The sequence below is a fragment of the Manis javanica genome, chromosome 11 (genome assembly GCF_040802235.1).
Source record: "Manis javanica isolate MJ-LG chromosome 11, MJ_LKY, whole genome shotgun sequence".
Lineage (NCBI taxonomy): Eukaryota > Metazoa > Chordata > Mammalia > Pholidota > Manidae > Manis > Manis javanica.
The window spans coordinates 68,043,987-68,068,123 of NC_133166.1; the positions used below are offsets into that span (position 1 = coordinate 68,043,987).

At 41.4% G+C, this 24,137-nt stretch overlaps 1 protein-coding gene across 9 annotated transcripts in view; it reads left to right on the top strand.

Moving 5' to 3' along the window:
- PTPRJ (protein tyrosine phosphatase receptor type J) overlaps nt 1-24,137 on the top strand; it is a 240,142-nt gene that overhangs the window by 192,137 nt on the left and 23,868 nt on the right. For 8 of the 9 annotated variants that reach the window (XM_073216568.1, XM_073216569.1, XM_073216570.1 and 5 more), the window contains exons 8-20: nt 639-896; nt 1,561-1,839; nt 5,786-6,079; nt 9,294-9,425; nt 10,845-11,055; nt 11,170-11,294; nt 12,501-12,588; nt 15,573-15,614; nt 16,252-16,339; nt 19,499-19,589; nt 21,218-21,291; nt 21,396-21,530; nt 23,835-23,954. In XM_073216568.1, the coding sequence (XP_073072669.1) occupies nt 639-896; nt 1,561-1,839; nt 5,786-6,079; nt 9,294-9,425; nt 10,845-11,055; nt 11,170-11,294; nt 12,501-12,588; nt 15,573-15,614; nt 16,252-16,339; nt 19,499-19,589; nt 21,218-21,291; nt 21,396-21,530; nt 23,835-23,954 (1,937 nt within the window). The remainder of the gene's footprint in view (nt 1-638; nt 897-1,560; nt 1,840-5,785; nt 6,080-9,293; nt 9,426-10,844; nt 11,056-11,169; nt 11,295-12,500; nt 12,589-15,572; nt 15,615-16,251; nt 16,340-19,498; nt 19,590-21,217; nt 21,292-21,395; nt 21,531-23,834; nt 23,955-24,137) is intronic. The other variant, XM_073216573.1, reaches the window with a different exon arrangement.

Sequence of the window (24,137 nt, forward strand, 5' to 3'; positions counted from 1 at the left end):
CTGAGTATTACTTTTGTCTCTCCCAAAACTTAACTACTAATAGCCTTTGGTTGACTGGAAGCCTTACTGATAACAAACTGTCAATTAAAAAATATTTTTTATGTCAAATGTATTATATACTGTATTCATACAATAAAGGAAGCTGGGAAAAGCAAATTTTTTCAAATTGTCACAAATCTTTTTCCAGTGTATTTATTGAAAAGAAAAACTACTTTTAAGTGGACCCATGCAGTTCAAACCTGTGCTGTAGATATTGAGACATAAAGTACATACTGAAAAGCACATACATTCTAAGTCTGATGAATTTTCAGAAACTGAACCCATCTGGTCACCAGTGCTGTGATCAAGAAGGTGAACATGGTTTCTACTCCAGAAGACCCCCAAAGGGGGCATTATTATGATAAAAACAAAAGACTAGAAAGTTGATAGGATAAACTGGTAAATTAATGTGTTACGGAAAAGCCAACGTTCTTGAAAGAAGAGAGTGTGTGTTTCTCACCTAAGTTTTGGTGTTTGGTCTTTGTGAACTCATTTCAGAGCTTGATGGCAAAAGAGCAGGTTCTCTTGATACACTTTGAAATAAAGCTGAATATTCTGATGGTCATTAACACATTTTTTTCTTCCTTTCCTTCGACCAGACCCCAGTGCAGTGTTTGACATCCATGTGCTCCATATTACCACAACTGAAATGCAGTTGGAATGGCAGAATACAGACAATGTGTCTGGATACATCTACCATCTAAGCATACAATCTGAGTATGGCACTAACAACACTAACACTTCTCACAGAGCAGCCACTCTCAGGGGCCTGATCCCAGGCACCTTATATAACATCACAGTCTCTCCAGAACTGAGCGATGTCTGGGGAAACTCCAGCACCATTGAACAGTACACATGTAAGTCTCTTAGGATACCCTCCTAAGAGTATATTTGCCCTGACTTTCATTTGAAGGGTGAGAAGTTAGCACTTGTTAAATGATGAGGTAAAGGACCATTGTGTGTCCGGGCTCCAGGTAGAAAGTGAAACTCCTTAAACGACAGCCTAAGAGAAGGTTCAGTGTTTTCATGGGGCAGTGGTGCTGAGCCATGTAAAAATGATCCCATAAGCATGGGAAACATGACTGTTCCATTCATTCCTTGGGCATATGGACTAGAGGAGGGTGGCCCCATCATGGTGACATTGGAAGGTTCTGCTCAAGTGAGTGTGCAGCAACAGTGTGGGAGGTGATGTACTACTACTTGGCCTAAATATGTGGTAGAGATGGCAGCTTATGATCTTTCCAGTAAATTTTTCTCCTTCTTTATCTGTTTTCAAAAATAGGGACTTTTATCTTGAAAATATATTTCAGATAAAATATTAAAAGAAGCCTGAAAACTAATTGTTTTGAGATTTAATCTAATTATTTTCTGAGTGTCTTTTTGGGAAGCCTTCCATCTTTTGAGTCACAAAATATAGCTTTATTCATTCTTTCCCAAGAGGAGCTAGGCTGTATTTAAATGCACTCCGTAAAAGAGTCATGGAATTCAAGCTAATCTACATCTTTTTTTTTTTAAAATAAGGGCCCAGCAATGTCTCCAACCTTGAAATAAGTGTCAACACCACAGCAGCAACCTTACGTTGGCAGAACTTTGATAAAGCTTCTCCCATGTATATTTACCGCCTTCTTATTTATGAGGATGGAGAGGCTCACAAGGCGACAGAAATAGTCACAGGTGTTGGCCTCACCAGTGCGACAGTCACAGAGTTAACACCTGGCTCTTTGTACACAGCAGAGATCCTGACCCAAATGCAGAATGTCACCAGGTCGCTGGTGCCTGTCTGCCAGTCATTTTGCACAGGTGAGTAGGTCCAGGTGTTTGCCTCCTTCTTGTGTGGTACTGATCTTGATGGGAGGTCCTCCCAGACTTAGTTTATTAGGTTCCATGTGGCATGCAGTAATAGGCTCTGAGCTCTCTGAGACATTCTGTGAACTTATTAGTGTTGTCTTGTTACTATCATCATTTAGTCGTCCAGCAAATATTTATGGTGCACTTACTTTGCAAGGCCCTTTTAAATGACTCAGATCTAAGTCCCTGCCTTCCTGGAACTTTTGTTCTGGTAGGGGAAGGCATAATAAACAAGATAAATAAGTTACTAGATGATGGTTACTGCTGAGGAGAGGGGAAGAAAAAACAAGGAAGGGGAGATGAGATGTTTATCCAGGGGGCCCAGGGAAGGTGGGCAAAGGTGAATTTTGAGCAGAGACCTGAAGGAAGTGAGGGAGCCAGCCATGTGGATATCAGGCAGCGGAGCAGCCAGTGCTGAGGCCTGAGGCTGCAGTGTTCTTACTGTGTTGAAGGAAGAGCAGGAGGCCAGGGTGGCAGCGGATCCATGGGAGCAGGAGGGTGAGGCATAGGACGTGAATCCCAGGCGGTCATGGGCCAGGGTGTGGATGGTGCCCAGGTGTGCTGTTCATAGTCTGGCTTTCATGCAGAAGAAGGTGGAAGGGATTTCATTAAAATGGGTGCTCAGCCTTCACACCTTTCTTGGTCCTTCTCTCACAATGCAAAAGATGGCGCTGAAGAGAAGGCGGCCACTGCAGCACCCTTGGAGGGCAACCTGGGGATGCTGTGCAGGCCGTGATGAGTGCTTCTCCCGACATTTTCAAGTATAGATCATATACTAGGACACAAAAAGAGCTTCCAGAAATTCAAAAAGATTGAAATTGTACCAACCAAATTGTCAGACCACAAAGGTATGAAACTAGAAATAAATTACACAAAGAAAACAAAAATGCACACAAACACATGAAGGCTTAATAATATGACTCTAAATAATGTATCGATCAATGACCAAATAAAAACAGAAATCAAGCAATATATGGAGACAAATGACAATAATAATTCAACACCACAAAATCTGTGGGATGCAGTGAAGGCTTTTCTAAGAGGGAAGTATATTGTAATATAGGTCCATCTTAGGAAAGAACAATCCCATATGAACAGTCTAAACTCACAATTAGCAAAACTAGAAAGGAAGAACAAATGAGGCCCAAAATCAGTAGAAGGAGGGACGTAATAAAGATTAGAGAAGAAATAAATAAAATCAAGAATAATAAAACAAAGGAAAGAATCAATGAAAGCAGGAGCTGGTTCTTTGAGAAAATAAACAAAGCAAATAAACTCCTAGACAGACTTATCAAGAAAAAAAGAGAGTCTACACACATAAAAAGAATCAGAAATGAGAAAGGAAAAATCACTATAGACACCACAGATATACAAAGAATTATGAGAGAATACTATGAAAAATTATATGCTAACAAACTGGATAACCTAGAAGAAATGGACAACTTTCTAGAAAAATACAACCTTCCAAGGCTGACCAAGGAAGAGGCAGAAAATCTGAATAGACCAATTACCAGCAATGAAATTGAATTGGTAATCAAAAACCTACCTAAGAAGAAAATCCTTAGACTAGATGGTTTCACTGCTGAAGTTTATAAAACATTTAAGGAAGACCTAATACCCATACTCCTTAAAGTTTTCCAAAAAGTAGAAGAGGAGGAAATACTCCCAAACTCATTCTATGAGGCCAACATCACTCTAATACCCAAACCAGACAAAGACACCACAGAAAGAAAATTACAGACCAATATCCCTGATGAACAAATATGCAAAAATACTCAACAAAATATTAGCAAACCAAATTTAAAAATACATCATAAATATCATCTATTATCATCAAGTAGGATTTTTTCCAGGGATGCAAGGATGGTACAACATTCCAAGTTCATCAACATCATCTACCACATCAACAAAAAGGACAAAAACCGCATGATCATCTCCATAGATGCTGAAAAATATTTGAAAAAATTCAATATCCATTCATTATAAAAGCTCTCAACAAAATGGGTATAGAGGGCAAATATCTCAACATAATAAAGGCTATATATGACAAACCCACAGCCAACATCATACTTAACAGCACAAAGCTGAAAGCTTTTCCTTTAATAATTGAGAACAAGACAAGGATGCCTACTCTCCCCACTTTTATTCATCATAGTTCTGGAGGTTCTGGCCATGGCAATCAGAAAAGACAAAGAAATAAAAGGCATCCAGATTGTAAAGAAGAAGTTAAACTGTCCCTGTTTGCAGATGACATGATATTATACATAAAAAAAACCCCTAAAGAATCCACTCCAAAACTACTAGATCTAATATCTGAATTCAGCAAAGTTGCAGGATACACTAATACACAGAAATCTGTTACATTCCTGTACACTAATGATGAATTAGCAGAAAGAGAAACCAGGAAAACAATTCCATTCACAACTGCATCAAAAAGAATAAAATACCTAGGAATAAACTTAACCAAGGAAGTGAAAGACCTATACTGTGAACACTACAAGACACTCATGAGAAGTTAAAGAAGATACCAATAAATGGATACATATCCCATGCTCATGGGTAGGAAGAATTAATACCGCCAAAATGGTCATCCTGCCATCTACAGATTCAATGCAATCCCTATCCAAATACCAACAGCATTCTTCAACAAACTAGAGCAAATAGTTCTAAAATTCATATGGAACCTCCAAAGACCCCGAATAGCCAAAGCAATCCTGAGAAGGAAGAATAAAGCTGGGGTAATTATGCACCCTGACTTCAAGCTTTACTACAAAGCCACAGTAATCAAGACAATTTGGTACCAGCACAAGAACAGACCCATAGATCAATGAAACAGTCTAGAGAGCACAGATATAAACCCAAGCATATATGGTCAATTAATATATGATAAAGGAGCCATGGATGTACAATGGGGAAATGACAACCTCGTCAACAACTGATGTTGGCAAAACTGGGCAGCTACATGCAAGAGAATGAAACTGGATTCTTGTCTAACCCAATACACAAAGGTAAACTTGAAATGGATGAAAGACTTGAATGTAATTATGAAACTACAAAACTCTTAGTAAAAAAAATTGGCAAAAATCTCTTAAATATAAACATGAGCAACTTTTTCCTGAACATATCTCCTTCTCTAAGGGAAACAAAATAAAAAGTGAACAAATGGGACTACATTATGCTAAAAAGTTTCTGTACAGCAAAGGATACCATTGGTAGAACAAAAAGGCATCCTACAGTATGGGAGAATGCATTTTTAAATGACATATCCGACAAGGGGTTAACATCCAAAATATATAAAGAACTCACACGTGTCAACGTACAAAAAGCAACACAGAAAAAGGGGGATAGATATGAAGAGACACTTCTCCAAAGAAGAAATTCAGGTGGCCAACAGGCACATGAAAGGATGCTCCACATCACTGATTATTAGGGAAATGCAAATGAAAACCAAATGAGATATCACCTCACACCAGTTAGGATGGCCAACATAGAAAAGAATAGGAACAACAAATGCTGGCAAGGATGCAGAGAAAGGGGAACCCTCCTACACTGCTGTGGGGAATGTAAACTAGTTCAACCATTGTGGAAAGCAATATGGAGGTTCCTCAAAAAAGTAATAATACAAATACCATTTGACCCGGGAATTCCACTCCTAGGAATTTACCCAAAGAAACCAACTTCTTAGATTCAAAAAGACATATGCACCCCTATGTTTAATTGCAGCACTATTTACAACAGCTAGGATATGGAAACAGCCTAAGTGTCCTTTGCCTCTTCTGCCATACCACATGACTGTCCTCTCCTCACAGATGGGCCAGGGTTCTACTGCTCCCCAAGAGTCAGTGTTTGCAAAAATGCACATCCCAGAACCTCACGATGTGCTGTGCTTGACTTACAGATGCTGCACCAGTAGCCACCGTCCACTGTGAGGAAGTCCCCAAAGAGCCAGCCTTGGTCCTCAAGTGGGCCTGCCCTCCTGGCACCAGCAGAGGCTTCTTGCTGGAGATGAGCAGTGAAGCTTGGGAAAATAAGACCAACCTGGAGAGCTGCTCCTTGGAGAATGGCACTGAGTACAGGATGGAAGTCACACATTTGAATTTTTTTACCTCGTACAACGTCAGTATCACTGCTTTGTCCTGCAACACCAACCCAGTACTCCCTGCCCAGAGCATCTGCCACACTGGTGTCACAGGTGGGCTTTGTGGTCACCCTGGAGAGGCTGACCCTGTGGGTGGGTCTGAAAATATGGCCCAGAAACCTCTTTTTAAAAAAATTTCTGCTAAAATATTTGTTTTTGTTGGCATAGAGTGTAAACTCAGGTCTATAAAAATCTAGTGTAAAAAAGCAGAGTAAAAGGGGCTCATTCTTTACATTCTAAAAGTTTCTTTTGCTTTACAGAATAATTCATTTGCTACATTTTCTCTTAAGTAATGAGTTTCCTTGCTGCATTAAAGAAAAGCATTTTTATAGAAATGTTCCAATACATACAAAAGTAGAGGAAAGCATAAAGAAACCCACTTATCTATCATTACCCTGTGGAACATATTCCAGCCTTTGACCAATCTCATTTCATTTATACCCCCTCCTCCCATACTGGATTATTTGGAGACCAGTCCTGGTCATTTGATAATTTTGTTTGTAGCATTTCAGTATGTATTGCTCCAAGAAAGGGACTCCTTTGCCCTTCTTTCAAACATAACCACTTTGCTATTATCATCACACTTAAACATTTAAGAAGACTTTTTTTTCACTATTACTAGATTCTCAGTTGAGATTTGTATCTTCCTACAATCCATATTAACAAGGTCCATAAAATAGGGGATCACACACTGTGCAGGGGATTCCCCTAGTTAATTTTTTCTTGCTCATGTGTTTTTTTGTGGGGTGGGAGAAATTGCTTCTTGTTATCTTAGCTTCATTTTTATCTGTCTTTTGCTCCCATGTCTTTGATAAAGTTATGTCTTAGGTCAACCTGGTGAGTTGGTTTTCTTTGTGCTTTTTGCCTTCTGGATATTTTTCCTTTAGGGTATCACAATGGACAATTTCTAAAGAAGTAATGGTTGTGATAGTAAGAAAAAAATGGCCTCTTAGTATAGGGACACTGACTTGAAAAGTAGTTGAGGGGTTCTGTGGACAGAGCATTAGATTTAGACAGGCAGACCTGAGATTAATTTTTAGTCCTTCTTTTACTAGCTGTGTGATCTCAGAAAAGCTACTTAACCTCTCTGAACCTTGTTTTTCTTAGTTTTAAAAGGGGGAAATTATACCCACCTTTTAGGACTGTTACACAATTTAGATGAGGTAGTGTGGCTGCTCAGGTTGTGTACTGCACAACTCCAGGGGCCACCATTCATATGGACGATGATGTGCGTGGGGCTCCTTGGTGTTATGTAGTACATAACTGTATAGGGTGGACCTGGGTCATACTCCTTTGGGTTTCTACAGCACTCTAGAAGATGATAGAAACAATGAACCTGTGGGTGCTTTTTTTTTATGTGCAAGCTCTTTATTATGTCATTCTCTCAGTGGGTAAAAGCTGCTGAGGAGCAGGAACTGTGTCTGATTTGGTATCTCCAGGGTTGAGCACAGTGCCTAGTGGAGAGAAGAAGCTCTCTGAGGCTGAAAGATATATGGCAAGGTTGGATGATGACCACCTACCATTTAGTCCAGTGATCTGTAGCTCCCTTTCCTCAGATTTTTATGCACAAATTTATGTGCATAATTCTTATGTGCAAATTTTTATGTGCGTAATTCTTATGTACACATTTTTAAGTAGAAATTTAACATGCTTTTTGAGTGTACAAATTTAACATTTTTAGAATTTAACATAAAAGGGGAGTTGTATTTTCTCTGAGAAAGATAGGAAGCATTGGTGGGATGGCTGAGAACTGGAGTGATAGTCTTTAGCCAACATTTGCTGGTTGGTTACTGTGTACCAGGGATAAGGGACACTATGGTGAGTAAGGCAGACAGGCTTGCTGGAGTACAGAATTGAGGTAAGTGTGAGAGTGGACAGTCTTGGGGTGGGAAGCTGGGGAATCCTGGGTGGCTAAAAGGCATAGAGCAGTTGGTGAGGGGAAAGGTGAGGGCCTGTGTTGGAAGTCTCTGTTGAGGCCGGTGACAATTAGATATGGGACAGCGCCTCCACGTGGTCACTGCTGACAGTTACTTGAGAGGTTGTTGAAGCGTGTTCAGAGCTGCTCTGTCCAATAGAAGATTCTGTGAGCCTCATGTATAATTCTAGGAGCCACATTAAAAAAGACGAAAAGAAATGGCTGAAATTAAGTCATATTTTGTTTAACTCAGTATATTAAAAATGTTATCATTTCAACATGTAATCTGTTTAAATTATATTAATGAGATATTTCCTATTCTTTTTATTAAGTCTTTGATATCCAGTCTGTATTTTACATGTATAGCACATCTGAATTTGGACTAGTCACACTTCAAATGCTCAACAGCTGGTATGGCCTGTGGCTGCCATGCAGAGACAGTTTGCTGTATTGAGAGAATTGCACTGTGGTCTTCTTGGAGATCAATTTTCTCAGTCTCCCTGAATCTTGAATATAATAATGAACACATAGGACTTGTTCATGGAAGATAAATTTAGGAAGAGAAAGTGTGTGGAAAGAGATGATCTTTAATTCGGTGTTTTCTTTCTTTTGTGTTAATTCAGAGAGCTGCTTTGCCAGCTTAGCTCAGGAGGGGAGGTACACCATTGTGAAGGTCAGCCATGGAATTCTCCTGTGTTGGCTTTTCCACTTTCTGGGAAGCAGGTTGGCTGGGTTACTCTGGTGGCATTTTAAGCCAACTGTTGCAAAAATGAGAACTCAAGTGTTGAAGGACATGAGCGGGAATGAGACCAGGTCTCAGGAGAAAGTGCGTTCTCTACATGCCATCTTTGCTTCCCTCTGGGAACCTGCTTCTCATCGTTCCCAGCCCACTGACTGGTTCTGGTGCCGAGTCTGTGTGGGCGGCAGGTGTCTGCGTGTAGCTCCCAAGGCCCCACCTTAGCGTTCCAGCCACACAGTCTCCCTCTCACTCTCCTTCTAATACTCCAGTTCTCATGGCAAGGAACTGGCCCTCCTGGTTCAGGAGGGACCTGGAGAAGGTCAAGAAGGTAGGTTATTTTTATTTAGCAAGGCTGTGGGAGCACCCCAGGCATGTGGCTGGGCACCCATGTGCCCATCGTGAACCAGGCAGGCTCCCCTATGAGCTACCATCTCTGCTTCTCACCAGTTCCCTCCCCTGCCTCTTGCTTCTGGATTTGCTTTGCAAGCGCCCAGCACACAGCTTCTAGAGCAAGGGCAGAACTTCAGGAGGTCACTGCACCAAATTCTCTCCTTAATACTGTTCCCTCTTGGTTTTAAATGTTGGGTGATCATGTTTTATTTGTTCTGTTTCAGATCCTCCTGTTCCAGATGGATCCCCTAACATTACCTCTGTCAGTCACAATTCGGTAAAGGTTAAGTTCAGTGGGTTTGAAGCCAGCCACGGACCTATCAAAGCCTATGCTGTCATTCTCACCACTGGGGAAGGTAAGGAGGGCTCATTCCAGGACAGTCAGCCAGTGCCTGGGTGCCACTTCTGTGCCCACTGAGGCATGGGGTTAAAGACACCAACGCATGTCCGTCTTAACACTGGGGTAAGCTGTTCGCCTAATGGTCTAGGTCACGGGTCACCAAACTTTCTATCAAGGGCTACATAGCAAATACTTGAAGGTTCTCAGGCTTTACAGTCTCTGTTGCAGCTAACTCAACTCTGCCACTGTAGCATGGAAGCAGTCATAGGAAATCTGTAAACAATGGGTGTGGCTCTTTCAATAAATGGTATTTACCAAAATGGGTGGCAGTGTGGATTTGGCCTGTGGGTCTGGACCACTTGGTGACCTCCAGTCTAAGTTATTCTTCTCTTTTATACCACTGGATCTTTTAGGTGGCAGAATATTAGTCTTAACCAACTTTTTCTCTCTAAATCAGTCTCTCGCTCTTTCTCTCTCTCTCACACACACACACACACACACACACACACATGAATCATCCTTAAAGGGTGATTTTTTTCTTGAAAGCAACCAAAATGGTTTGCATTTGTAGTGGGAACTTGCAAAAAGCATCCTCATAGCAGAGAGAGGAGGTGGATTCAAGCCACTTTTCCATAAAGGGCTCTATTAAATTCTTTGGTAGGAAGAAGGGAATGACTTGAGGGTTCCTTTGTTAGCTGCGTGTGGGTGATCTGCATAAGGCCTGGGTTTAAAGTGCCAAGTTTTGTTGTTTTTGGTGATTCTTTAAGCAAAATGTGAATAATACAATACTGCCCCTGCCCAGTCTTTCAATCAGTGATTCTGTCTTCATCTCCCTGAGAAAGTAGAGATCAAACACACAGTAAGAGTGTGGGGGTCCTGGAAGACAAGGAATTGGCTGGTGTCATAAACCTGGGGCAGAGTTTCAAAAAGTGATGTTGTGATCTCACTGGCTGTCTTTGTGTTTGTGTCTGCTTCAAACACTAGTCGTTTTGCTGTGAAGATTTTCAGCAAATCCCAAGCTCAGACCTTTGCTGAGTGAGGGAGGAAATATTTCCTTGTGACCAGATTGACTGCTGGCAGCCTGTGATGGATGTGAGCACACCCTTCAGGTTGATGGCTTGGGCTAGGAATACAGCCCACCATATAGGCAGTGTGGCCTGCGCCCAGGTCCTTCTAGCTTTCTATGCCTTTGTGTCCTCATCTGTACAATGGGGAAAGTAAACCTAGGTAATGGGATCATTGTGGTGAGTAAATGAGTTAATGTAAGTAAAGGACTTAGAACAAAATGTAAGTGAAGCCTGGCATAGAAAGCACACTGAGAGTGACAGTGTCATCATTATTACCTAGCATCAATGTCATTATTTACAAGCATGGGAGACTTAAATCTCTCCACAGTCAGTGTCTTAACAACTTTGCTTCTGTGTGCCTTTCTTAGCTGTTCACCCATCTGTAGATGTTTTGAGATACACATATGAAGATTTCAAAAAGGGGGCCTCAGATACTTATGTGACATACCTCATAACAACAGAAGACAAGAGAAGTTCTCAAGGCCTGTCTGAAGTCCTAAAATATGAAGTTGATGTTGGGAATCAGTCAACCACACATGGCTATTACAACGGGAAGCTTGCACCTCTGGGCTCCTATCGGTAATGGCTTCTGATTCTTGCTCTTTGGAGTCTGAGCCTTGTGAATGCAAAGCTTTTCATGCCTGAGGTGTTGGACACGTCTCAGCTGCCTCTTTTCCTCTTGTCATCCTGTAGGGCTTGTGTGGCTGGCTTTACCAATATTACCTTTAACCCTCAAAATGATGGACTCATAGATGGCACCGAGAGCTATGTGTCCTTCAGTCACTATTCAGATGCTGTTTTCTTGCCCCAGGATCCAGGTAAAGGAAGAACAACATTGCTTTTGGCAGCTCAGTTGGTGTTTGCTTCCAGTGTTTGCAGAGAGGCTGGTGTCTGTGCATCGCCTTTAGATTCCCAAAGGAGTTGCAGCTGCTTGTCTCATCTCAGAAGTAGAGATGGAACTTGGCCATCAGGGTGCAGCTCAGCTTCCTCTTCTGAGACCCCCAAAACCCCTGTCCCCTCACCCCATTCTCTGAAATGCCGGTTGCATTCCCAATCTGCAAAGAGGGCTTTAGTCCTCTTTTCCCAGTGTGGTGATTTGTGTGCCCATGTACCAGGCACACAGTGTGAATTTTAGTGTCTAGGAAGAATGCTTGAGTATTAGGATCAGGAGGGGCCATAGAAATCATCTTGTTCAAACCCCTTTTAGAAATGAGGTTGTTAAGGCTCAGAGAGGGAAGTGACCTGTCCAAGGTCACACAGGGCCTTAGAGGCAGGCTTGACATTCTGGTCTTAGCCTCCTTGTCTAATGCTCCTGTCCTTTATCATGCAGCGACAGGTGACTTAGGAGCTTCAAGGGCCCAAAGGGGGTACATCCCCTACCTTCAGGCTGAAGACAGTTGACTGACTAGTTAGTTTGTTTAGTTTTCATACTTGGTAGTTGTTGGCTTCAGGAAAGAAGCCCAGAGGCAAAGGGAGTCCCCACTCTGTTCCCCAATAAGCAGATGGGTTTTGATAGCTGAACATTGCCTGTAGGTACTTGTGCTCATGTGTGGGGTTAGTCTCCAGGAGTCAGAGGGGGCAGGAGCCACATGGACCATCTTGCCTAGTGGTTTTCAAACAGTGGTTGCTCCATTAAGCAGGGCCCAGTCCTGAGATGCTCCCCTTGCTCAACAACAGTGTTTCTCCTGGTTTTCTGTATTATATATTGGGCTGCTGCATGCAATTTCATTTGAAGAAGGAAATCATGGGTTAGGTGAATCGGAAAATCACGGATACCCCAGGTGCCTAAGTCTGCAGTTGAGGAAACTGAGACCCAGAGGGAAACAGTGGCTTTCTCAAGACCATCCCGTTCAGTGGCAGCCTGGAGACAGAGCACTGGGTCCCAAATGCCTGGAGAGAGAGAGAGAGAGAGAGAGAGAGAGACACACACACACACACACATACACACACGCACTCTGGTTCGAGACTCTGGGCCTGTTGTTGGTGAGCACCTCTCAAAGTGCCTCCCTTTTGATTTTGCCCAGGTGTCATTTGTGGAGCAGTCTTTGGATGCATCTTTGGTGCCCTGGTTATCGTGGCTGTGGGAAGCTTCATCTTCTGGAGAAAGAAAAGGTGACTGTTGCTTATGTTACCGTTAATACCTTACTTTTTAAGGGTGCTTTTCATTATGGAAGCTTTCAGACATTCATGCAGTTGGAAGGAGCAGTATAATAAGACCCATGCCCCCATCATCTAAAACCTTCACCATATGGCCAGTCTTACTTCATCTCAACCCTGAAGCTGGGGGATTTCAAAGCATCAGGGCAGAGGGTCGGGGTGGTGGGGGAAACACTGCAATGTAGGATGCTACTTTTAAGTCGTGTGTTCTGAGTTCACAAATCAGTTTCATAGTTGGTAAGGGATTTCTGTTGAGAGTTAGCTCAGTTTGAACACTTGCTCCATCTCTGACTAGCTGTTAGGGAGCTTAGCCTTAATGTCTATTACAATCCTTGACATAGGGGTGATAACAGTGCCTAACTTGAGATGCTGAGGAGCATTGAATACATAAAGTGCTTTGACAGTATCTGGTACCACGTATGCTATTACTATTATTTTATCTGTATGACTACCCTTGGAGTTAGTTAAATAGTAAAGTAGCAATCTGTTTTGAGTGTTTACTGTGTACCTAGATATGTGCTTCCTGTGACTTCTCATTCATGAGCTCTGAGGCAGGTCTGATAAGCCCCATCACAGGGATGTGGAAGCTGCATGTAGGAGGTGTGGAGATGGATTGAACCTGGTCTTTGCACTTCATCACATGCCCTCTTGCCTAACCGTGTGTGTGTGAAGCCTGTGCATCAACTGAGATTCAGTCTCAGTTATTAGCTACTTCTGGCCAGGAAATCTCCTCCTGGCCTGGGCATTTCCTACAGTGGGCTCTGCCAGCCCCTTTTGCTGCTGCTTTGCCCTATTGAGTTGACAGGCAGCCTTTTTTTGTGCAAGGGCAGAGTCAGCTTTATTGTTTCTTATTAAAATAAAAGCAGTACAAAGGCAAAAATGAACAAGTGGGACACATCAAACTTAAAAGTTTCCATATACCAAAGGAACCCATCAACAAATCAAAAGGCAACCTACTATATGGAGAATATGTTTACAAATGATACAGTTTATGAAGGTTTACTATCCAAAAAATATATGAAGAACTCATGCATATCAATATCAAAAAAAACAATCCAATTAAAAAATGCGTAGAGGACTGGAATAGACATTTTCCAAAGAAGACATACAGATGGCTAACAGACATGTGAAAAGATGTTTGACATCATTAGTAAATCATCAGGGAAATGCAAATCAAAACCACAATAATTTATCACCCCACACCAGTAAAAATGGCTAATATAAAAAAAGACAAATAAAAAGTGTTGGTGAGGATGTAGAGAAGAGGGAGCCCTTGAACACTGTTGGGGCAAATGTAAATTTGTACAGCCACTGTGGAAAGCAGTATGGAGGTGTCTCAAAAAACTAAAAATAGAAATAGGACCCAGCAATTCCACTTCTGGGATTCTATCCAAAGAAAACAAAATCACTAATTCAAAAAGAAACATGCACCTCTGTTTTTTTAAAGTTCTTTATAATAGCCAAGACATAGAAGTAACTACATGTCTGTTGATGGATGAATGGATAAGAAGATGTCACACACACACATACACACACACAGAGGAATATTACTCAGCCCTAAAAAAGAACAAAATCTTGTCATTTATGACAACATGAATAGACCTAGAGGTTATTATGCTAAATGAAGTAAGAGAAAGGTAAATACCATATGGTTCCTTTTTATGTGGGATCTTAAAACCAAACAAATAAACAAACAAAACAGAAATAGACTCATAAACATAGAGAATAGACTGCTGGTTACCAAGGTGGGGTGGGACAGATGAAACAGGTAAAAGTGGGTAAAGAGATACAAACTTCAAATTATAAAATAAATTAGTCATGGGGATGAAAGTACAGCATAGGGAATATAGCCATTAATATTATAGTATCTTTTTATGGTGACAGATGGTAATTACACTTATTGTGATGAATATTTCCTAACATAATTGTCAAATCACTGTTGTTCATCTGAAACCAATATAATGTATATCAACTAATTTCAATTACAAAATTAAAAAAAGGAACATTTATTGTTAAAATTCAAAACAATTACAGTGGAAAAAAGTCTAATATTTATAAATTTTAAAAAGTTACACATGCTTATGGCAAAAAAAAACCATGGAAGACCAAAGAAAATAGATAACCTGTAATCACAGCACCCACACAATACTACTGTTAACATTGGTGTGATTGCAGTTTAATCACACACAAATACACATGTATACACACACAAATGGAATCACATTCATTGTTTTCTAGCCTGCTTTATTAACTTAAGACATTGTGGACTGCTTCATTTCTTCTTTATTTTAAGTGGCTACAGAATATTCAACTGTCTGGGAATTATTCAACCAATTTCCTGATGTTTTCAGTTTTTTTTTTTTCCACAGTCACTTACCCTTGTGCCTAATCTTTGGCACATTCATTATTTCCTTAGGCTATATTCCAAGGTGGGCAGTTGCTTGGTCAGTGGGCATGAATGTTTTCAATTTCGATAATGTACTGTCAAATTACCTTCTAGGAAGTTGTTTTTTAAACATCAATAGGGATTTAGCCCCAATACAGGAGAGTGCCAAGGGTCTTACCAACTTGTCTACACTGGGTATATTTTCTGGTTTATTCCATTAACTTATTTGAAAGTCTTCTTAAAAAAACCGAGTATGAAATAATGAGTCTGACTTTACAATAGGTTAATGCTGCTGATTTATATTTACATCAGGAAATTTCTTTAAGTTGCTTAAGTAAGATTCTTTCATACTTTGAGGTGGTATGAATGAGAGTTACTTACAGATACATAGTCATCATTTGCTGCTTAGACCATTAGGCTTAGTACTAGTGAGCAGGTTTTAGTGTCTTATGAACTAATGCCCAGGGAAAAGGCATTCTGAAAACACATGAAAGGGGGAACCATGGAATTAACTTCTTTTGGTCTAATGGGTCTTTCTTTTCTTTCAAAATAGGAAAGATGCAAAGAATAATGAAGTATCCTTTTCTCAAATTAAGTAAGTCTTGAGAGTTATGGGCTTCAGTTTAAGACATTTAATCTCCCAATCTGTTTAGTGACTAGAGAATTGGTGGAACTTGCTGTCATTTCACCTGATTGACATAGCTGGCTATGATCTGCCAGAAGCTCCTGCTGGCTTTGTCATTCTGCCAGGAGTTTGTGTTTATCAGTCTCCCCAAGCTGGCCTCCTTGTCGTGTCCACGAGGGCGAGTAGAACCGTATTTGTCATATTCTACCAATAAATATGTATTTTGTAACCAAAAAAAAGCTTATCAGTATCTCAGAGAAGAACTTGCTCAAAGTCACAAAGCCAGTCAGTTACATAACAGAGTCTAGAAATCATATGTCCTGATTCACATTTCAGTGTTTTGTAGATAACTTTATACTTATATTTGCCATCTCTCCTCCCACCCCCAGTTATGCTATGGTTTTGTTTCTTGGAGAAGATGTTTACTATCTTATCTAGTCATGGTTGAGTCAGTTTTTCTAATTGCTTGTTTTTTTTTCTTTCCCTTTCTGTGATGAAGGCCTAAAAAGTGAGTGACCTCTTTGATTTTTGTGACTTGTGTTTTCCCATTTTGGGCATGAACTTTATTGAATGTAAAAAGCCCTAATAAATTGTTTTGTTTTCTTAGATCCAAGTTAGTCAAAGTGGAGAATTTTGAGGCTTACTTCAAGAAACAACAAGCTGACTCCAACTGTGGGTTTGCAGAAGAATACGAAGTACGTTGTTGTAACTACTGTGTTTTTAATTGCTTTATGTTTCTCCTGAGAGTTGGAAAATATCCGGTTTTGGTTCATGGTGAAGCTTTGGGTTGAGAAACGTCCCGCTTGGAGGGGAGAGAGCAGCTCTTGCATGTGCCTTGGCTCCCACTGTTGCCATGTTGGCTGTGAGTGCTTAAATGCCCCTTTGCTTCTAGTGAATTATACATTTAATTTTGTTGATACTTCAAGATTTTGCAGAGGGATACAGAAGCTGGAAATTCAAGTTAAAGGGCAATTAGTTAGAGAAATTGGGGCTGTATGAGCTGGAAGGACACCAGATGGGGCTCGATAACTGTGTGGCCAAGGTTGGTTTTTGAGGCTTATGTTGCATCCCATGCAAAGACTTTGTGCCTTTCAGGCCCTTGTGTGCCCTGTTCTCCTAGCCGGCCTGGGAACTGGCCCTCCCTGCTGGGATGGCCATGTACACTTGCCCCTCAGGGGCTCCCCCTGCTACAGCAGCTCTGCCCTTACTGAAATCTATTCACCATTTGTTTTGGTTTCCTGTGACTGCCGTAAAAAATTACCACAAACTGCTGGCTTAAAACAACAAAAATTTATTCTCTTCCGGTTCTGGAGGTGATACAAAATCCAAAATCAAGCTGTTGACAGGACTGTGCTCTCCCCAAGTCCTCAAGGAGAAGAATCTTTCCTCAACTCTTGCAGGTTTTGGTGGCACCAGGCAACCTTGGCTTACAGCTGTGCCACTCCAGTCTCTGCCCCTGCTTTCTCCTCCTCCTCCCTACATCTCCTGTTGGACTTGTTGGATTTGGGGTTCACCCAGACAGTGTGAGATGATCTCAGCTCAGGATTCTTAAGTTAATTCCATCTCCAAAGACCCTTTTTCCAAATAAGATCAGATGCATAGGTTGCAGGAGTTAGGATGCGGACATGTCCTGTTCACCTTCAACCTACTGGGCATGCAAAGTACAGCCCAGCTTTTGCCACCTCTGTGATGTTTTCTCTGATGACATTAGGAGAACTTGAAATCTGTGTTTTTATCCCTGTTTCATCTGTGACATATTGCTTGTTACTGATATTCAGCATTCAGCCTTGTAATGTTAATAACTTCTGTCTGCACGTCTCTCCCAAGTTGTAAGTCCTTAAAGGCAAGGACCATCTTTTTTTTTTTTTTTTTTTTTTGAGAGGGCATCTCTCATATTTATTGATCAAATGGTTGTTAACAACAATAAAATTCAGTATAGGGGGGTCAATGCTCAATGTACAATCATTAATCCATCTCAAGCCTAATTCTCGTCAGTCTCCAATCTTCTGAAGCATAACGAACAAGTTCTTACATGGTGAACGAATTCTTACAGAGTGAATAAATTCTTACATGGTGAACAGTACAAGGGCATTCATCACAGAAACTTTCGGTTTTGATCATGCAATATGACCTATAAACCATCAGGTCAAATATGAATATTCATTTGATTTTTGTACTTGATTTATATGTTGATCCCACATTTCTCCTATTATTATTATTATTTTTATTTTTAATAAAATGCTGAAGTGGTAGGTAGATGCAAGATAAAGGTAGAAAACATAGTTTAGTGCTGTAAGAAGGCAAATGTAGATGATCAGATGATCAGGTGTGTGCCTATGGACTAAGTATTAATCCAGGCTAGACAAGGGCAGCAAGACATCCACGGATGCAGAAGATTTCTCTCAAAGCAGGGGGGGTGAGGTTCTGAGCCTCACCTCTGTTGATCCCCAAATTCTCACCTGATGGCCCCCCTGCGACTGTGCCTGTCTTAGGTTGTTCCTCCCTTGAGGAATCTTACCCGTCTCTGGCTAACCAGTCATCTTCCGGGGCCATACAGGGAAATGTAAAGTTGGTAAGTGAGAGAGAAGCCATATTGTTTGCAAAGGTTAGCTTTTAACTTCTTTGCAGATTTATGCCCTGTGGCTTCTATGCCCAGCACTTGTCTCGAGGTATCTTTACCACCTGGAGGAATTATGATACTCGGTAAATTCGATATGAGGCACGAATTCTATTTAAGGTTTGTAATTAGGAAGGAAGAAGAAAAGCTATAGATGTAGCATATGAAGGAAACTTGGGAGGATTGATTATTTCTTTGACATATCTTCTTGTATAGTACCTTAAGTATGTACAGGTTTTAAACTACTAACTAATTTGCACACACATATTAACATAATAGGAATATGGTGACATAAACAAAGCAAATCTATAATTACCAGCCATCTCCAGTGAAGCCAAGAAAACCATTTAGGCACCCTAGGCATTTGTGAAAATTTATCTATGATATGATGGATATTTTCGAACTGTACTTGAACCATCAGACAAATTAAAGCAGCCCATTTCTGGGATCTGTTCACATCCCATATGTTCTTTTAACCATAGATAGTCTATAGTCATGAGATTTTGGGGTGCTACAACTTGCACCCCTCCCAACTCCTGGTTGAGTTCCAACAGTACAGATCCAGTCAAATTCGTTGTCTCACTGTATGCACATGCCAGCCTAGACATCTCCCTCCTCCTTCTTATGGCAAGTCCAGGAGACGGTGGGCTGGATGCAGCCACAACCGCAGCATCGAAGGACCATCCTTTTTTTAAATTTCAACCTCCACAGTAGTTTCTGAGGGCTGCTCTAACAAAATGTCACAAACTGGGTGGCTTAAAACAATAGAAAATATTCTCTCATAGTTCTGGAGGCCAACAACCAAGTTGTTGAGCAGGGCTGTGCTCCCTCCAAAGCCTCTGGAGAGGATCCCACCTTGCTTCATGCAGCTTCTGGAAACCCTGGGCATCTCCGACCTGTGGCAACCTCCCTATTGCCTGCCTCCATCTCAGCATGGCCATCTACCTTTGTGTATCACTGTCATCGTATCTCTTCTGCTCTTACAAGGACATCAGTCATACTGGACCAAGGGCCTGCTGCACTCCAGGATGACCTTCATTACACCTGCTAAGACCAAAGTTCCAAATAAAGTTTTATTCCTGGGTCCCAGGGCTTAGAACGTCAAGTCACCTTTTTGGAGTATGCAGTTTAACCCATAGCATCCCTGCATTCCCACTTGATTGGGTCATGCTCTGTGCTCTGTATGAATAATCTTTGAACACTAAATAAATGAACAACTTACTTGTTTTGTTTTCAGGATCTGAAGCTTGTTGGAATTAGTCTACCAAAATATGCAGCTGAACTGGCTGAGAATAGAGGAAAGAATCGCTACAATAATGTCCTGCCCTGTGAGCTGTTTTATCCATATCATTTTGCCTTTTTTCTGTCATTGGCCATCGCATCTCTAACAGGAAGGGGAGGGGGATCAAGTGCTAATGAGCCCAAATCATTCATTAGTCACCTTCCCTATGCTAAGCACTGTATGTAGGCATATTTCTTTGAATTTAATCCTAACAACAATCTTATAAAATAGATAGTTGAGTATTCGTTTTGCAGATGAAGACAGTGAGGTGCAGAGTAGGGAGCTGATATGCCCAAAGTTGTGCAGATGGTTGTGGCAGGACCAGGCTTAGACCAGGTCTATCCGTTTGGTTCAGGGAGAAGGCCAGAATCTGTGCTCTTCTTTCCTCCATGTCAGAACCCCTTTATTTCAGCTAATATAGTTCTAGAATGAAAGGGAGCAGGGGGGGACAGACAGAGTGTAATGCTTTCTCTGACTCTGGTTGGCTAAGAGCATTTCACAGCTAATTATGAATCGTGTTTGGATTCATTCCTGTTCTTGAAAATCAACAATGTCTGCAACATAATGGACAGGGTTAACAACAGATTGAGTTTAAGTGAGAATGATTTATTGTATCATCCATTACGGTGAAGTGTAAACCCTTCTCCATAGAAAGTTCTTTATGGTCTCTCTTTTGGGTGGAAATTAGGGCACAGAAATAAGTGTCCATAGATGGCAGCTGTGTTTCAATTTAGCCCATGTTCTGAGAAAAATGCCTTTAAAATTGGCCATGGGAGCTGCTGCTTATTGCCCTTCTAGGTTTAGCTCAGGATTATTGGCCTGCTCTTGTGAAGGTTGTGGGGATTTTCAGATCCAGAGTTTGCGTGTCATTTTTATTAGGAGGGTTTTAGGCTGAAACTCAGGTCAGCAACTAGGTTTGGAATTGCTAAGTCTCATCCGGAGAGGTGAGACAGGGTACGGTCAGTGACCAGGAAACAGGTGGTGCCGCTCACAGCTCAGCCTGACATTTGAAATCTAAGGTTATTATTTCATTTTGTGAGCTGGACAACTGTTTTGATCCTTCCACTCACAGTAATCTTATACATTCAGTTTATTCTTGAATTGGGTACTGCCTTTGTATAACCACTATTTTAGTAGAAAAGAGAAAATGTGAAAAGGTTAACCTGGGCATGTACCCTGCTGTAGTGAGAAGGGCACTCGGTCTGCATTCTAACTGCTGCTGACCAGATACAAGTGCTTGGAGAAGTTACCTAGCCTCCTGATCCTCAGTTTCCTCATCTGTAAAGTGAACACCAAAGCTCATAGGGTGGTTTTGAGGAATGGATAAAGTTCCTTAGTGCATTCCCTGGCTCATGGCATACACACAGGTCTGTTTGCCTTAGAAAGTGGTTTGGTGTCATTAAGAGCTTGGGCCCTGGTGCCAGGCTGCCTTGATTTGAGCCCTGGCTCTGCCACTTCCTCACTGTGCCTGGTTAATCATGTACCTTCTCTGTGCTGGTCACACAGGGTGACTGTGAGAATCAAATAAGGTCGCATGTGTGAAATGTCAAGTCATGCCCCTTTAGAGTGTGGCAGAAGCTCTGTGTGCCATTTTGTACTTCTTTTTCTCTCTTGTATGTAACTCTCCTCAAAAATTTGCTTTCAACGAGGACCTTTTTTCTTTTAATGCCACAGATGATATTTCTCGTGTCAAACTTTCAGTCCAGACCCATTCAACCGACGACTATGTTAATGCCAACTACATGCCAGTAAGTGGGCTATGTCTTCATAGCACTGGTTGTTGGGATGAAATCTTTAGAGCTCCTCTTCCTGTTTCATTGACATAGAATGTATGTTGCTTTTCTATTTTTAGGGCTACCATTCCAAGAAAGATTTTATTGCCACACAAGGACCTTTACCCAACACTTTGAAAGATTTTTGGCGCATGGTATGGGAGAAAAATATATATGCCATTGTTATGTTGACCAAATGTGTTGAACAGGGAAGGGTAAGCATCTTCCATTTAAATGATCAAGTTAATTCATTTTTACTGTGGTGGAAGGGTATCTTAAAAAGCATTTGTCTGTTTAAAGAAACACTCCCCCAAACATTAGCACCTCTATTCTTAGAAACTTGTTTTCTGTCTTTTTCTCCTCTAAAAGTTAAAAAATCTTTTAAAAAGTCTATTTTGTCGTTCCCTTACTTTGTGGACAAATATCAATGCTCTCTGTTCCTGAAATTGCTGCTGCTGGAGTTAGTAAGTGGAGGTGTTGGGTAAGCTCAGTGGAAAAACTCCCAGGCTTCAAGCCATGGCCGCCCATCCTTCGTCAGCTGTGTGCTTGGGTGCAGCCCATGGAGTTGCTAAGCAACCAGCTTCTCCTCTGAGATGAGGGATTTGACCAACACAGTTATCAGACTTGAGTATTTAGCACTGGAATCCTTTCTTTACAGAAAAGCTCAGACTTATCCCCAGGTACATCTCAGCAGGCCCCTCTCCCCTCTGATGGCCTGGAATTCCCTGGCTGCTTCCATCAGAGAAAAGATTTCTTCTAGTAATAAAATCCATGTTTCTATAAATGCATCTCAGGTGAATTGAACATGTGCTAAATTCAGAAGTTCTGTACCTGAGGAGTAAGACCTAATGTTGCTCTGTGAATTTCTTCATGTAGCTTCATTTCTTGAGGAGTAGGATAGGAGTCGATTCTCTAAGCCAGGGATTCTCAAACTTTAACATGCATCAGAATTGTCCCTTGAGGAGCTTCTAATGCAGGTCTGTGGTGGGACCCCAGAACTGTGTATCTGATGATTCCTGGGGCTGCAACCTCTGCCAACCCAGGCTGTGCTCTGTGTGTGGCGCTGTCCTTGGTGGTTCAGGGAACCCGCCAGGTGTTTCTTTTAATGTTCCTTATTTTGCTTTAATTTAGCAGATGTTTATCCTGCCCAAGTATGTGGAAGGTCCTGTGGTAGGGGCTGGGGATGGAGGAGGGAAGTATGACAAAGAACAGTAAGAAGTGGTTCCCATCTTCACATCACCTGTGATACAGAAGGTTGGGTTCTGCACACACTCCCTACATAGGAGAGCTGGCCGTTCTGCCCACGAAAGAAGATTGTTTAGGAATGCAGATGGGCTTGATGGTGCCATGGAGCCCAGGGCCTCTCCCATGGAGCATTCTCATAAATATTTGTTAGACCAATGAACATGATGTAGTTGAATTAATGGAGACCACAACGGTGAATTTAGGTGGGCCCCTGTTGATCTTTACAGGACAGAAGTGGATGTCACTGAGTCAGTGTGGGAGGGCAAGGAGGCCTGTGTATTTTCTGCACTTGGTACTCTGTATGTGTTACTTCCCTCCTATTACAACCCCATGAGGTATAGTTATTTTATAGATGTGGAAACTGAGGCTCAGAGAGTTTAAGAACTTGGTCACAAGGTACCAACAAAAGTCAGCTGGAGGAGGCTGAGCCAGGATCAGGTCCATATCAGTGTATCCAAGTTCTGTATTCTTTCTTGGAGCGGTGGTCCCAAAACTGGGGTCTTTGACTCTGGCCCAGGGATCTGTATTTTTTTAATCTCTGGAGGGGGACCCAGGCCTCTGTTTTTAAAGCAAGACAAGGCTTGCAGGTGAGTCAGATTTGATCATGTTTTGAAGCCACCTGCAGTAGAGCATGCCTCAGAAAGAAGAATGAGTGTGTGTGGGTGTGTGTGTGTTTTATATCATTTGCCAAGTGGGGATTCAGATATTCCTGAGAGTAGTAGTTTCCTGATTTTTATTTATTTATATCTGCCCACTGGCTTTATACAAATCAAAGACCCCAGAATGATTTAATTTGATCCTCTTTGTTGGTGTCTGTTTGTATTGCAATTAGTATGTATCTAAAAGTATTGGGGGGAGTTCTCATTTCTTCCAGCTGCTTGGGGTTATAGGTCAATCTGAGTTTGGTTCAGTGAATAGTGGTGGAGTGGCTGCTGTAGGTACCAAAGGGAACTAGATGAGGCTGTGTCCCCTGTGAAGGGACAGCCACTGTCCAGCTGTCAGTCAGTCTTCATGCAAAAATGGGGCTTGTGCTGGCTGGATCTTCTGATTCTTTGAGAGAAGCCAGAAATCTGGATTTTTATGAGAAACCTGTCCATTTTTAAAGAGTTGGCAAAATTATATTTTACAGTTTTTTTAAGGGTCAGACAGAACCCAACTAAAAGGCTGATTCAGTCCCTGATGTTAATTTTCAATATCTAGTTTCCCTTGTGGGGCTTTAGTGATGGCAGATGTTACCATTTGAGTCTTTGTATAACAATGCAATTTTATTTTAGACCAAATGTGAGGAGTACTGGCCCTCCAAGCAGGCTCAGGACTATGGGAACATAACTGTGGCAATGACATCAGAAATTATTCTTCCGGAATGGACCATCAGAGACTTCACAGTGAAAAATGTAAGTAAGAGGCAGGATGGATAGGTCTCATATATAATTACCATTTATTAATTCTGGGGCAATACTTTTTAGGTTGATACTAACTAGTATTTTTTTATGCATCAGAGTACGGTTTTTGCTCTCTTCCTTACAGAATAAAACAATCCAATATATACTTATACTCTAAGTCCTTTAGCCTTATTT